The sequence below is a fragment of the Micropterus salmoides genome, unplaced genomic scaffold, assembly GCF_014851395.1.
Source record: "Micropterus salmoides isolate LMB-PRFRI ecotype aquatic unplaced genomic scaffold, ASM1485139v1 Ms_hic_scaffold_4, whole genome shotgun sequence".
Classification (NCBI taxonomy): domain Eukaryota; kingdom Metazoa; phylum Chordata; class Actinopteri; order Centrarchiformes; family Centrarchidae; genus Micropterus; species Micropterus salmoides.
Genome location: NW_024043372.1, coordinates 25,883,021 through 25,893,596, shown reverse-complemented (window position 1 = coordinate 25,893,596; position 10,576 = coordinate 25,883,021). Strand labels below are relative to the sequence as shown.

The 10,576-nt window shown below is 40.6% G+C and overlaps 2 protein-coding genes and 1 non-coding gene across 3 annotated transcripts in view; 2 read left to right on the top strand and 1 right to left on the bottom strand.

Moving 5' to 3' along the window:
• Positions 1–956: 956 nt before the first annotated feature.
• On the bottom strand, positions 957–1,028 carry trnae-uuc. Its single transcript has one exon. It is a non-coding gene; the product is annotated as a tRNA-Glu (tRNA).
• Positions 1,029–3,435: 2,407 nt separating this feature from the next.
• On the top strand, positions 3,436–7,470 carry psma5 (proteasome 20S subunit alpha 5). Its single transcript, XM_038697039.1, has 10 exons — positions 3,436–3,536; positions 3,840–3,890; positions 4,395–4,461; positions 4,594–4,720; positions 5,204–5,271; positions 5,360–5,467; positions 5,638–5,696; positions 5,794–5,896; positions 6,114–6,200; positions 7,098–7,470. The coding sequence occupies exons 2-10, from the start codon at positions 3,862–3,864 to the stop codon at positions 7,173–7,175; spliced, it is 726 nt and encodes a 241-aa protein (XP_038552967.1). The 5' UTR covers positions 3,436–3,536; positions 3,840–3,861; the 3' UTR covers positions 7,176–7,470.
• A 1,038-nt stretch (positions 7,471–8,508) lies between these two features.
• Positions 8,509–10,576, top strand: part of LOC119886509 (sortilin-like) — a 28,624-nt gene continuing 26,556 nt past the window's right edge. Inside the window, exon 1 of the mRNA XM_038697294.1 lies at positions 8,509–8,853. Coding sequence (XP_038553222.1) covers positions 8,524–8,853 — 330 coding nt within the window. The 5' untranslated portion in view covers positions 8,509–8,523. The remainder of the gene's footprint in view (positions 8,854–10,576) is intronic.

Below are 10,576 nucleotides of genomic sequence, written 5' to 3'. Positions count from 1 at the left end.
GAGTAAAACGTAGCCTATTTGCCTCTTAGATAGGCTATAGAAGTAGTACAAGCTGCAGAAACTGGAAACACTCACGTAAAGTACAAGTAGGCCAACCTAGAATTTGTAGGCTTACTAGTGTTACTTGGGTAAATGTACCAAATAGATTTGCGAGCACAAGCTGTGGTTATTGCCAGTGTTGTATGATATTGGTGCTGCTGCTTCCCCCTGGTTCTGACATTATTATATACAATCTATGGTTCTGACAGAGGAACTTAACCCATCAAACTAAATAAGGTTTAATTAATCTAAATTATGAATAGTGATAGGCCAACTGCAGGCAGTATACAGTGTTCTTTTCTACTTCTACTTCACTGCATTTCAAAAGGAAATACGGAACTTTACAGGCATGCTTAGGCCTACTGGTTACATTTCAAATTAAAGGTCATTCAAAACCTAGCTATGACAATTTTATGTGCAGTCTCAGAGATTAGGCCTACTCTAGGCCTACGTAAACCAAGTCAATAATTTGTCCTTAATCGTCATCAGTTTTAAAGTTTAATTGATGAATGAATAAATGAATTCTCAAGGCATAGGCCTATAATCTTGCCACCTACAGGCCATTTTAAACTGTACCATATTACATTTACTCTCTATTGCAGTATTTACCGTATTTATCCAGCAAAGGAGCTCAGTAACCACAGGTCTCCACGGCTACGGCTTATACCTCTCCTTATTCAGCTCCAAGACGACCCTCAGTGGCTGATTTCCGGCTATGACATGTAGGATAACTGTATAGTCATCAGAGCTCTCTTGCACCTATTGTAATGTCTATTTTCGCATCCTATGTCTTTCAAGAGCAGGAGACGATGTGGGAGCTGTCAACTGTGTCCGATTGAAGATTTAGCAGTACACGTATTTGGTCAGTTTATGAATTGTTCAGCGATAATCCATTGCTTCTTTATCTCAAAAGCTAGTTCCCATACCGGGAGTCGAACCCGGGCCGCCTGGGTGAAAACCAGGAATCCTAACCGCTAGACCATATGGGATCTGTACGTCAAGGCATTGCGGTCAATTGAGCAGTCATTCGCTCATCCGTGGTCCTTTTTTTAAAATATGGTCCATGCTTTCACAACTGCCTCATTTAGTTCGGTTGAATCGCACTATAGTTCGTTTTTCCCTTGGTGCGGCTCGTTTGGGCAGGTGTGAATACAGCAATCGCACTCGGGTGCGGGTGCGCACCAAAAGCGGACCAAACAAGCGCTTCGCTTTCAAACGAACTCTGGTGCGGTTCGCTTGTGGTGTGAAAGCAAACGAACCAACCAACCACAGGATTTTATGATCGCAGAGATGTGATCTGAGCATTAGGCTATTTCCAAAGCTAAACCACTAATAAATCCATCTGCTGACCGCGAAATGTGTTCAGCGATCTTATAAATTATCTGAATACTAGTACTCCATTTACCCTGTAAGTTCTTTAAGTCCATAAAACATGTGTGACAGCGATACCACAGTATACTAGGCTGATAAGCCCCGAATTATTACTGTAGCCTACATGTCACTGTTTTTATGTTATTATTCATAATAGGCTATGTGGTCGATCTGCGGTCTAACATTAACCTACTAATCATGCTTATAATAAATTATTACCTCCTGAGGTCTTTGCGACACAGATCAGAAGCATTAAAAGTGCTGCATAAACTTCTGTTAGGGCCCGTGTCCACCAAAGCGTTTTTTTCTGACGCCAGCGTCTGTTTTCAATTCATTCCAATGGGAGCGCCGCGTTTTTCCAAGCTGGTGAAAACGCCAGGAGCGTGACGAGGCGCTGAGCGGAGCGTTTTTTTCTTGTCGCCGAGATTTGAAAAATGTTCAACTTTGGGAAATCAATCCAATCACAGTGCAGGAGGGGCGGGACAAACACCGCCCCGAGCACATCCGATCTTGAACGAAACGATGTGCCTACTCGTCGAGTCGAGGTGTTTCCTCACCCGCAAAATCTCATGAACCCACGTACAGACAGTCTGTGCTCTCATGTGTCAGCCTTCTCTTCATGCAGAGCAAAGGCCAGAGTAAGCAGGTCTACGTACTTTGTGGTGGCATTTTTACATTCAGTAAAATTAAGTAGGCTACCCTACATGCAACACATCACCTCCACGGAAATTATGTATCATAGCAACCACAGCGTCTCAAAAAACCCCCCACTGCGCCTCCAAAACGCACCCTAGCGCTCCCAGCCAGGCGTTTGCAGAAGACCGGGTGGCGTTTTCAGCTGGCAAAAAAACGCTGGGTCCTGATGATACAGGATGACAATCGCCAAAGCTGTTCAATCAACAAGTTACCTGTAGGCTACCTCTGTGTAACGCCATGGTTACTTCCTGTAAAACTGCAGCGTGAACATGAACCGGACCAGAACTAAAATGCAGTGTATCATTTTTTTCATTTTTTGGCTGCAAAGCTGTTATTTAGCTTTACAGCATAGCACCTCTTTGCAGCTTTGACCTCTTTAGTCATTGTGTTCCTGGCCTGGTTATACAGGACTCTGTCCCCACTTCTGAAGGCCTCTTCTTTGGTCTGACGAAGCTGCCTGAGTTTTGCTGTGAACCAGGGTTTTTGGTTGTTGTATGTGCGGAAGGTTTTAGTCGGCTCACACATGTCCTCACAAAAACTGATGTAAGATGTCACAGTGTCAGTTAGTTCGTCCAGGTCAGTGGCTGCAGCCTCAAAAACACCCCAGTCAGTGCAGTCAAAGCAGGCCTGTAACTCCAGCTTTGACTCATTGGTCTTTACAACAGGTTTAGCAGATTTCAGTTTTTGCCTGTGTGTCGGGATAAGATGAACCAGACAGTGATCAGAGAGTCCCAAGGCTGCACGGGGAACAGAGTGATAGGCATCCTTTAGGACGGAGGAGTCCATAACAATTAACTGAAACAACCTTTACCCCCTAAATTCAATGCTAATACAATTAAGCAGATCCATTAGAAGCTTGATGAAGTTAATACTCCTTGGACTACATGCACAATTATGAACTAGTTTTACTGTGTAGTTTTTAAGTATTCTAATGTCAAAGTCACTTCCAGAGAACAAGAATAGGCTAAGGCTTTCCTCCTAAATTTGATGTAGGATCATTTATCATCATACATCAAGTAAACGTAGGCCTACTTCTTACACTACTTGCAAAATATTATGCTATTACTACTTTTACTCCGAATAACTTGGTGGACATCTATTCTTGATCTAGACTAATTCAAATAACGTTCAATAATAATCTTTGAAAACTCGTGGTCTTTTATTGCAGACCTCATCACAATAACCTGCCCATGTATTTCAAATGTTAACTGAACACACGAAACGTTTATTTCATGTCAGTATCACGTTATTTTATAGCAGACTGGAAAACTTTATTTAAATGTAGTCGGATGTAGTCGGCTGGTAGTATGGATGTAGCTCCACACGCGGAACCTTCGTGTCCGATTTGTTGACAGTCGGCGCGTTTAAACATTACACCCCAGACGCTTCCCCTCAAACAAGCGAACTCATTCAAGGGTTTGTGGCTGGAGGTAAATTAGTCTAATAAGTGCATTTTTTAAAAGGATGTCGCTTCATTGCTCATCTGTGTTCTGTTAAATATTATTATAATGTCTGAATGTTGATGTTAGACTTCTGTGAGCTTCTCCTGTGTAGTTGTTTCAGTCAGTGCCCGCGTCTGTTAGCTAGCATGCTTGCTCGGTATTGCTAGCTAGCTAATCACCCGGTGTCACGGCTAACTCGGACGCAAAGAGTCGTCCGCACTCTTTTATAACTGCTTTAACTCGTTTTTATAGTCCAGGAGTGTTGCATAAACCACTCTTCTCTTTCTGCAGGTCCTGTGTTAAACGTTAAAAGATGTTTTTGACAAGATCGGAATATGACAGGTAGGTGCAACACAAACTGCTTTGTCATTTATTGATGCTTCTCGATGGGACTGAACAAACTTAGGAGAGCACACTTATGTTACGAGGTGGTCTGTACTTGAAAGGTTTTTTTAATTTTGACTGCTGCAGGACATTTAGAAGCGATTTTTGTTTCCAGCCATTGTCGTAACTTTGTAGCGGTTTTTTGAAGGTAGTTAGCTCGCAGCAAGTCACTTGCCAACAAGTTAGTTTGCTTTCACTTTCGATATCACTTTAAAAAAACAGTTTATTTAAACAGTTAAACCTATTTGAGATAAAAACAGGAAAAATTTTGTTGTGTTCAAGAAATGGTGTTAACGCTGCTTTCAAAGTTTGTTTCTTTAAATAAAAAAATTAAACACAAATAATCACAAACCCAGCACACTACCAAAGACACGTACTTCATGGCAGCACACATTGTTTTCCAACAACGTTGAATTTATAACCAGTAGTAATAATTTACTTTATTCACATCTTTTTTTCCAGAGGTGTGAACACATTCTCTCCTGAAGGAAGATTGTTCCAGGTTGAATATGCCATAGAGGCTATAAAGGTGAGTACTGCATGTTGAATCACTTCAGTTGAATAATTGTCTCCTTCTCTGTGGTATTGTATACTAACCTTAAAAACAGCGTCCATCTCAGAGCCCCTAAGTTTTCTTTGGTCTGGCCTTGCGTTTCTGTAGTTGGGCTCCACAGCCATCGGTATCCAGACATCAGAGGGGGTGTGTCTGGCTGTGGAGAAGAGGATCACCTCTCCGCTGATGGAGCCCAACAGCATTGAAAAGATTGTGGAGATTGACAGTCACATCGGTAAGTGGAAAGACAAACTGAGTGTCAGCTGTCATACACATATTTACTGCACCTCAAATTTGGATGATGACGGGTTTTTGAATGTATGGTGCATGTTAACTTGAGAATGTAATCTGCTGGCCTCTGTGATCCAATGCATCCTTATGTACATTAAAAATACAATGCATGTTACGCTGAGTGAAAGACTGGGTTAAAAGTAGAGTAAACTTCCAAACTACCAATGCTAAAAAGGTGAATACTGAGAAGCTGTTTCAATTTGTATAACTTCTTAAAATATAAAATAGCCAGTAGAGTTGTAATTGTTTAATTACATTTTGGGTTGACCTAAGAATGTTGGGTAAGGTTCTCTTTAACATCACAAAGAAAAGGACTTGACTTTTGTCATGTTGTTTGATTCCTAAATTCCTGTTTCAGTCATGTCCCTTTCATGTGACTTCAAAGTTGGATTCCCTGTTCTTCATTTTCTTTCTTTCCACCTGAAAGGTTGCGCCATGAGTGGCTTGATAGCTGATGCCAAGACTTTAATTGACAAAGCAAGAGTGGAAACGCAGGTATGAATGCTGGGCACTCTGTAATATAAGCAGTTGCCTGACCTTGTGTTTTTCCTGCGCTTAACCTGTGTATATATTCGTCCTTCAGAACCACTGGTTCACTTACAATGAGACGATGACAGTGGAGAGTGTGACTCAGGCTGTGTCCAACCTGGCGCTGCAGTTTGGAGAGGAGGACGCCGATCCTGGTGCCATGGTCAGTCATAGTCACCTAGCTTATCTCCATGCTGAAACACTCATATGTTCAAACCTCAAACCAATGCATTTTTCTTCATCTGCAAAATGTTTGAATCTGCTTCAAGTAAACCTTGATTAACCTGTATTCTTCTGTCTCTGTTTTGTTCCTCTGTGCTGTCCTCTATACAGAGTCGACCATTCGGCGTAGCACTTCTGTTTGGGGGAGTTGATGAAAAAGGACCTCAGCTGTACGTAGAAATTACTATTTGTGCACTTTACATACTTTTAAACAGAAGCATGTTCACCTTTAATTGTGACTTAACTGTTATTTGTTTGTGAGTGCAGGTACCACATGGACCCATCAGGAACCTTTGTGCAGTGTGATGCTCGGGCCATCGGCTCAGCGTCTGAGGGAGCGCAAAGCTCTCTGCAAGAGGTCTACCACAAGGTACTGACCACTGCACACGTTTTTACATTTAACAGGAACCTTTAGCCTAGAAAAAGTGTGACGTTTACAAGCTGCTGTCTCATGTGTGAGTTGGTAAATTATTTACCGAAATTTAAGATTTTTTTTCAACCCATATTTAAAGTAAAGGCGTGCAAATCGCCAGGATTGAAGAGTTGTATCTTTTCTGTTTGTCCCTCTCTCTGTGGCTAACGGACAGTCCATGACATTAAAAGACGCCATCAAGTCATCTCTCACCATTCTGAAGCAGGTGATGGAGGAGAAGCTCAACTCCACCAACATTGAGGTTCGTTCCATATTTCTCAGCCAGTTTCTGAAGACTTGATTTTAGTATGGCATGGTGTTTGTGAAAATTTCTAGTTGAAACAACATCAGCGATGTTATTTTCACTTTTCTTTGAATAAAACACCCACAGCTAGGGGTGAGATTAAGTTATGACAAGATTTCTCATCAGGTAAAGAGCTGTCTCGCAAGACTCACGCCACGCAATTGACATTTTTCACATGCTGTCAAGCCACACGTTAATTTTCTCAAGCAGTGAAATACAAATGTAAGTATAACTGATACGATAGACTTGCAGAACGAATCAACTCCGCCCAGCTGATGCAACACCGGCGTACACCTTGATAGTAATCAACTGAATCGCACTGCTTTTGCTGTGAGTCCAGACAGTTGTGAAGAGCTGGAACGAAAGGTTTTGCAACATAAACATCTAAAAACTGAATTGCAACCTTGTTCTCTTTGAGACTGTGAGCTGCACTTTATGAGCTGCTGAAGTTAACATGGGTGGATTTGTGGCAAAATTTCTGCCTGATCAGAAGTGTTTCAGTTACTTGCAGTTTCACTTGCAGTATCATGCACAGCAGAGTAAAGGGCAGGTAGGCTTAAATTAAATGATGACATTAGTCTCATTATATTATGACTTTTCTCTGCACATGTTAGAGAACACAGATACAGTTCGTGGGAGAGATTCTGAATGTTTGAAATGAAAAATCTGCTGAAACACAGGAGCTATTAAAGTCCAGGAGTTTATAACTGAATTAAAATTAAAAATCTCGTCTTGATCTCGTGGGTTAAGTGTCTCGTCACACCCCTACCCACAGCAGTTTAAAGTTTGCACAGGACTGTCAGAGTTGAAAACACCGGGTTTCATGCAGGCCTTCTTAATCTGTCCCTTCTACAGCTAGCAACAGTAGAGCCTGGGAAGACCTTCCACATGTATTCCAAAGAGGAGCTGGAGGACGTAATCAAGGACATCTAAAGCAGAAAAGACTTGAAAGTCTTAGTTTGAGTTCTGGGTGGGAGAGGACGAGGAAGTACACCTGGGCTGAATGTCACAACTGCTACTTTCCATCAGCACAGAATTTTTTGGATTGCATAAGAGGTTTCTCTTTATAATGTGCTAATTTTTACTTCATGTCTCTCAGTATCTGTATAACTCTGTACAGGGGTCTGACCAGCGCTTACAACTGAGCGGCAGGAAAACCGTAGGGGAGGGGGGTATATTTTTTTGTTACGAATCAGTACTACAATTAAACTGTTGTATTCAGAAAGAGGCCCGACTCATTTTTTGTCTATTTATTGTGTTTATTGTTGTTTCAAGTATTATGTTTAAAATCTGGAGATTTATACTAAAATGCAAATGCTCTGTATTTGTATCGCGCCTTTCTAGTCCACTCTGACCACTCAAAGCGCTTTTATATTGCATTCACACATTGAGCCGAAGTACTCAAACAGAAACTAACATTCACACACTGGTGGAATAGCCACCAGGGGCAATTTGGGGTTCAATATCTTGCCCAAGAACACTTGCAGCCTGGAGGAGCTGGGGATTGAACCGTCGATCTTTCTATTAACAGGCAACCTGCTGTATCTCCTGAGCCACAGCTGCCCAAATCACCAAGTGGCTTACTAGTCTAAGTATTGTACTAAGTCACATCACATTACAGTATGATACTGTGAAAACGAATGTTTGGTTTCATCAGTGTGGTCTGAAAGTGTCTAATACCAAAAAAGAGTTTGAAGTTGCTTACCATGTAATTGCAAAGTAATTGTTGCATCTCATCCACACCTTCCTTTTTCCTTTGTAAAATTTCCTATTTTTTCAATTTATACATTTTTAATGTATCAAACCAACTGGAGTTAACATAACATTGGTTTTCTTTCTTTTTACTGTCCCTTTCGATGATCTAAGAAGTACTTACACGTATACACCCAGAACATTCTGCAGTGCATTTTGTCAAAATTTACCTTATCTTAATTTTATATAACATTATTCTGCCTTTGTCGCTTTCAGAGCTCCAATCAGCTAAAAATAATGGCTACCAGATATTAAAAACTAAATTAATCCTCGTGTGGGAAAAAGCTTATCCTCCAGATTGTTTGTTGTGCTTTGCTTGTGTTTCTCGCAATCATTTTCAAATTAAAAAAAGATCCTCCACTAAGAACTAAAGGTGTCCTGGTCTTTGCGCAGGCTTTCCTCCAGGGGGCACTCTAACACTAGAAAATGATGACACCTCAGTTGGGTAAGAATCTTGCTGTCCAATGAGATTGCAGGTTATTCTCGTCCTGACCAATCTTCTGCCGCGGTGGATGGGCCGTCATTGAAGATGCGTTTGCTGATGAGGGGGGCTTGTGGAGCCGAGAGTTCGGGACAGAGGAGTTACTCGCGGAGTCCGAAGTTGGGCTGTGTTTTTGCAAGCATGATGTCCGTATCTTGCATTTTGGCGCTGGGGCTGTTTTCATCTGCGCTGGGCACAGGTTTCCACGTGGGAGAAAAGCTGTCAGGCTTGACGAGGCTGCAGAGGGACTTTGGCGGTGATGAGGAGCGACGTAGTTTAGAGAAGTCGGACCTCTGGAAACGCAGCGCAGGACTGAATGAACCGACATGTACAGGTCTGCCTGGAGTAGAGTCAACGCTGCATAACAACACCCATTCTGTAAGTGCCTCATTTAGGTTTCTTTGAACTTAACTCCCTGAAGAAGTGAGGTCGTCTTTGTGCTCCTGAGTTTTAGCTGCAGCTGGAGTTAACTCGCTCAGAGGCTGCTTCAGTTTCTGTGTGTGCTCCCTCAGAGTCAGCACATGGAGCTGCTGTTAATGTCCACACTGTAAACAACTTACAGATCAACCTTTTAGATCACTTAACACGAGCTTTTCCAATGCAACAAGATGAATGCTGCTGTAGATGTAGGAGGAGGAGGAGAGAAGTGAATCCTGCAGTAATCATCGTTATCAATAAGGGGTGAAAAGCGTAAAACGACTGATCAATAAACAGAAAATTAGATGGCAACCATTTTGGTAATTATCCATCTTAAAAGTCAAATTTCAAGCAAAAGTGCCAAACAGTGGACGTTAGGACTGATGCTGTTCATTAAATGGGGCTTTATTGGCATGGGAAACAGATTGTTAAAGCAAGAGTGAGATAAAAACATCTATAAAAAGAAGATTTGTGTTATTAAAAAAAAATTGATATGGATATTTATCACGATAAGTGTCAAATCATTACTTCAGTTTAAAGGTTGAGTCTTGCTCCTGAGTGAAAGTTGAAGAAACCAGATGGTTAATTGTGGTTTTAAATTATTCTTTATGGTCAGAACAAACACTTGATGCCAAACTGTGGATCACTTAACAAATCTGATGTTGAACATTCAACATTTTCTCAGAAAATATGCAGGAGTAAAATTAATTTAAATCTTTTCTCAGTCCCTTTTCCTCAACAAACTAAATATCTTAATAGAACAATTAAGTGCTAATTCGTTCGTGATTTAAATGAACCAAATCAAAGATTTTTTGAACATTTGTTATGTTGTTATTGAGGTAAATTATATGGTGATAAATATCATTAATGTTTTATTTCCCAGCCATAAAATATATATATATATATATATGTGTGTGTAAGTAAATGATGGAAAGTAGATAAACAACATAAACAATCTGTATCATATAAAAATGAAAATGTTTATTTCACATTTACAAATGGGCTTAAGACATACGGAGATCAAGGGTCTCCAGTTCATCTGTTCATTACTAGGAACTCTAAAAGCACTGTATGCTGATGTTGCCTTTATTTATTTATTACTGATGTCTGTTACTGTTTATATGCCTTTTATTATTGATTGTTTTTATACTGTGTTGTTTAGTGTCCTGCCTGGCATGTATTTTTTACACTTGTGTGTTGCTGCTGTCTCTGAAAAACAGAACGATGTTCTATCGATTACAATGACAATAAACTTCCTTATTGCTAGGAACAGTGTCCTGCAGCTCTCAAAAGTAGATTCCTGTTTTCTCTGAACTGCTGCGCCACCAGCCTTCCTATTCTGAGTATTTCTTGTAACCCTAGAGCAAGGTGTAAACCAGGCAAGGTGATCGTTCTTGTAGCACTTTAACATTAACAGAGAAGTAAATCAAAAGTCATCTTGAGCATTAGGGGATTGTGATGGGCATTTTGTTCTGAGGGTTCATGGACCAAATGATTACTTGATTAAAAAACCAACATGCAGAATAATTGATAATGAAAATTATGATTAGTTGCAGCCTTTGTACAATTCTCTTGATGTAGACACCTAAACTTTGTCATAACGGTTTAAAATAATGATTCATTATTCTCAATTAATTGTTTGGTCTTTAAAATGTTAGCAAATAGTTTCCCCAGAGGAAATTAG

Bases quoted from the DNA above. Each gene is read 5' to 3' on its own strand.
- psma5 (XM_038697039.1), top strand. From the start codon at position 3,862: ATGTTTTTGACAAGATCGGAATATGACAG. The intron at 4,462-4,593 runs GTGAGTACTGCA...GCGTTTCTGTAG, and splicing joins ATGCCATAGAGGCTATAAAG to TTGGGCTCCACAGCCATCGG. The intron at 5,897-6,113 runs GTACTGACCACT...GCTAACGGACAG, and splicing joins TGCAAGAGGTCTACCACAAG to TCCATGACATTAAAAGACGC.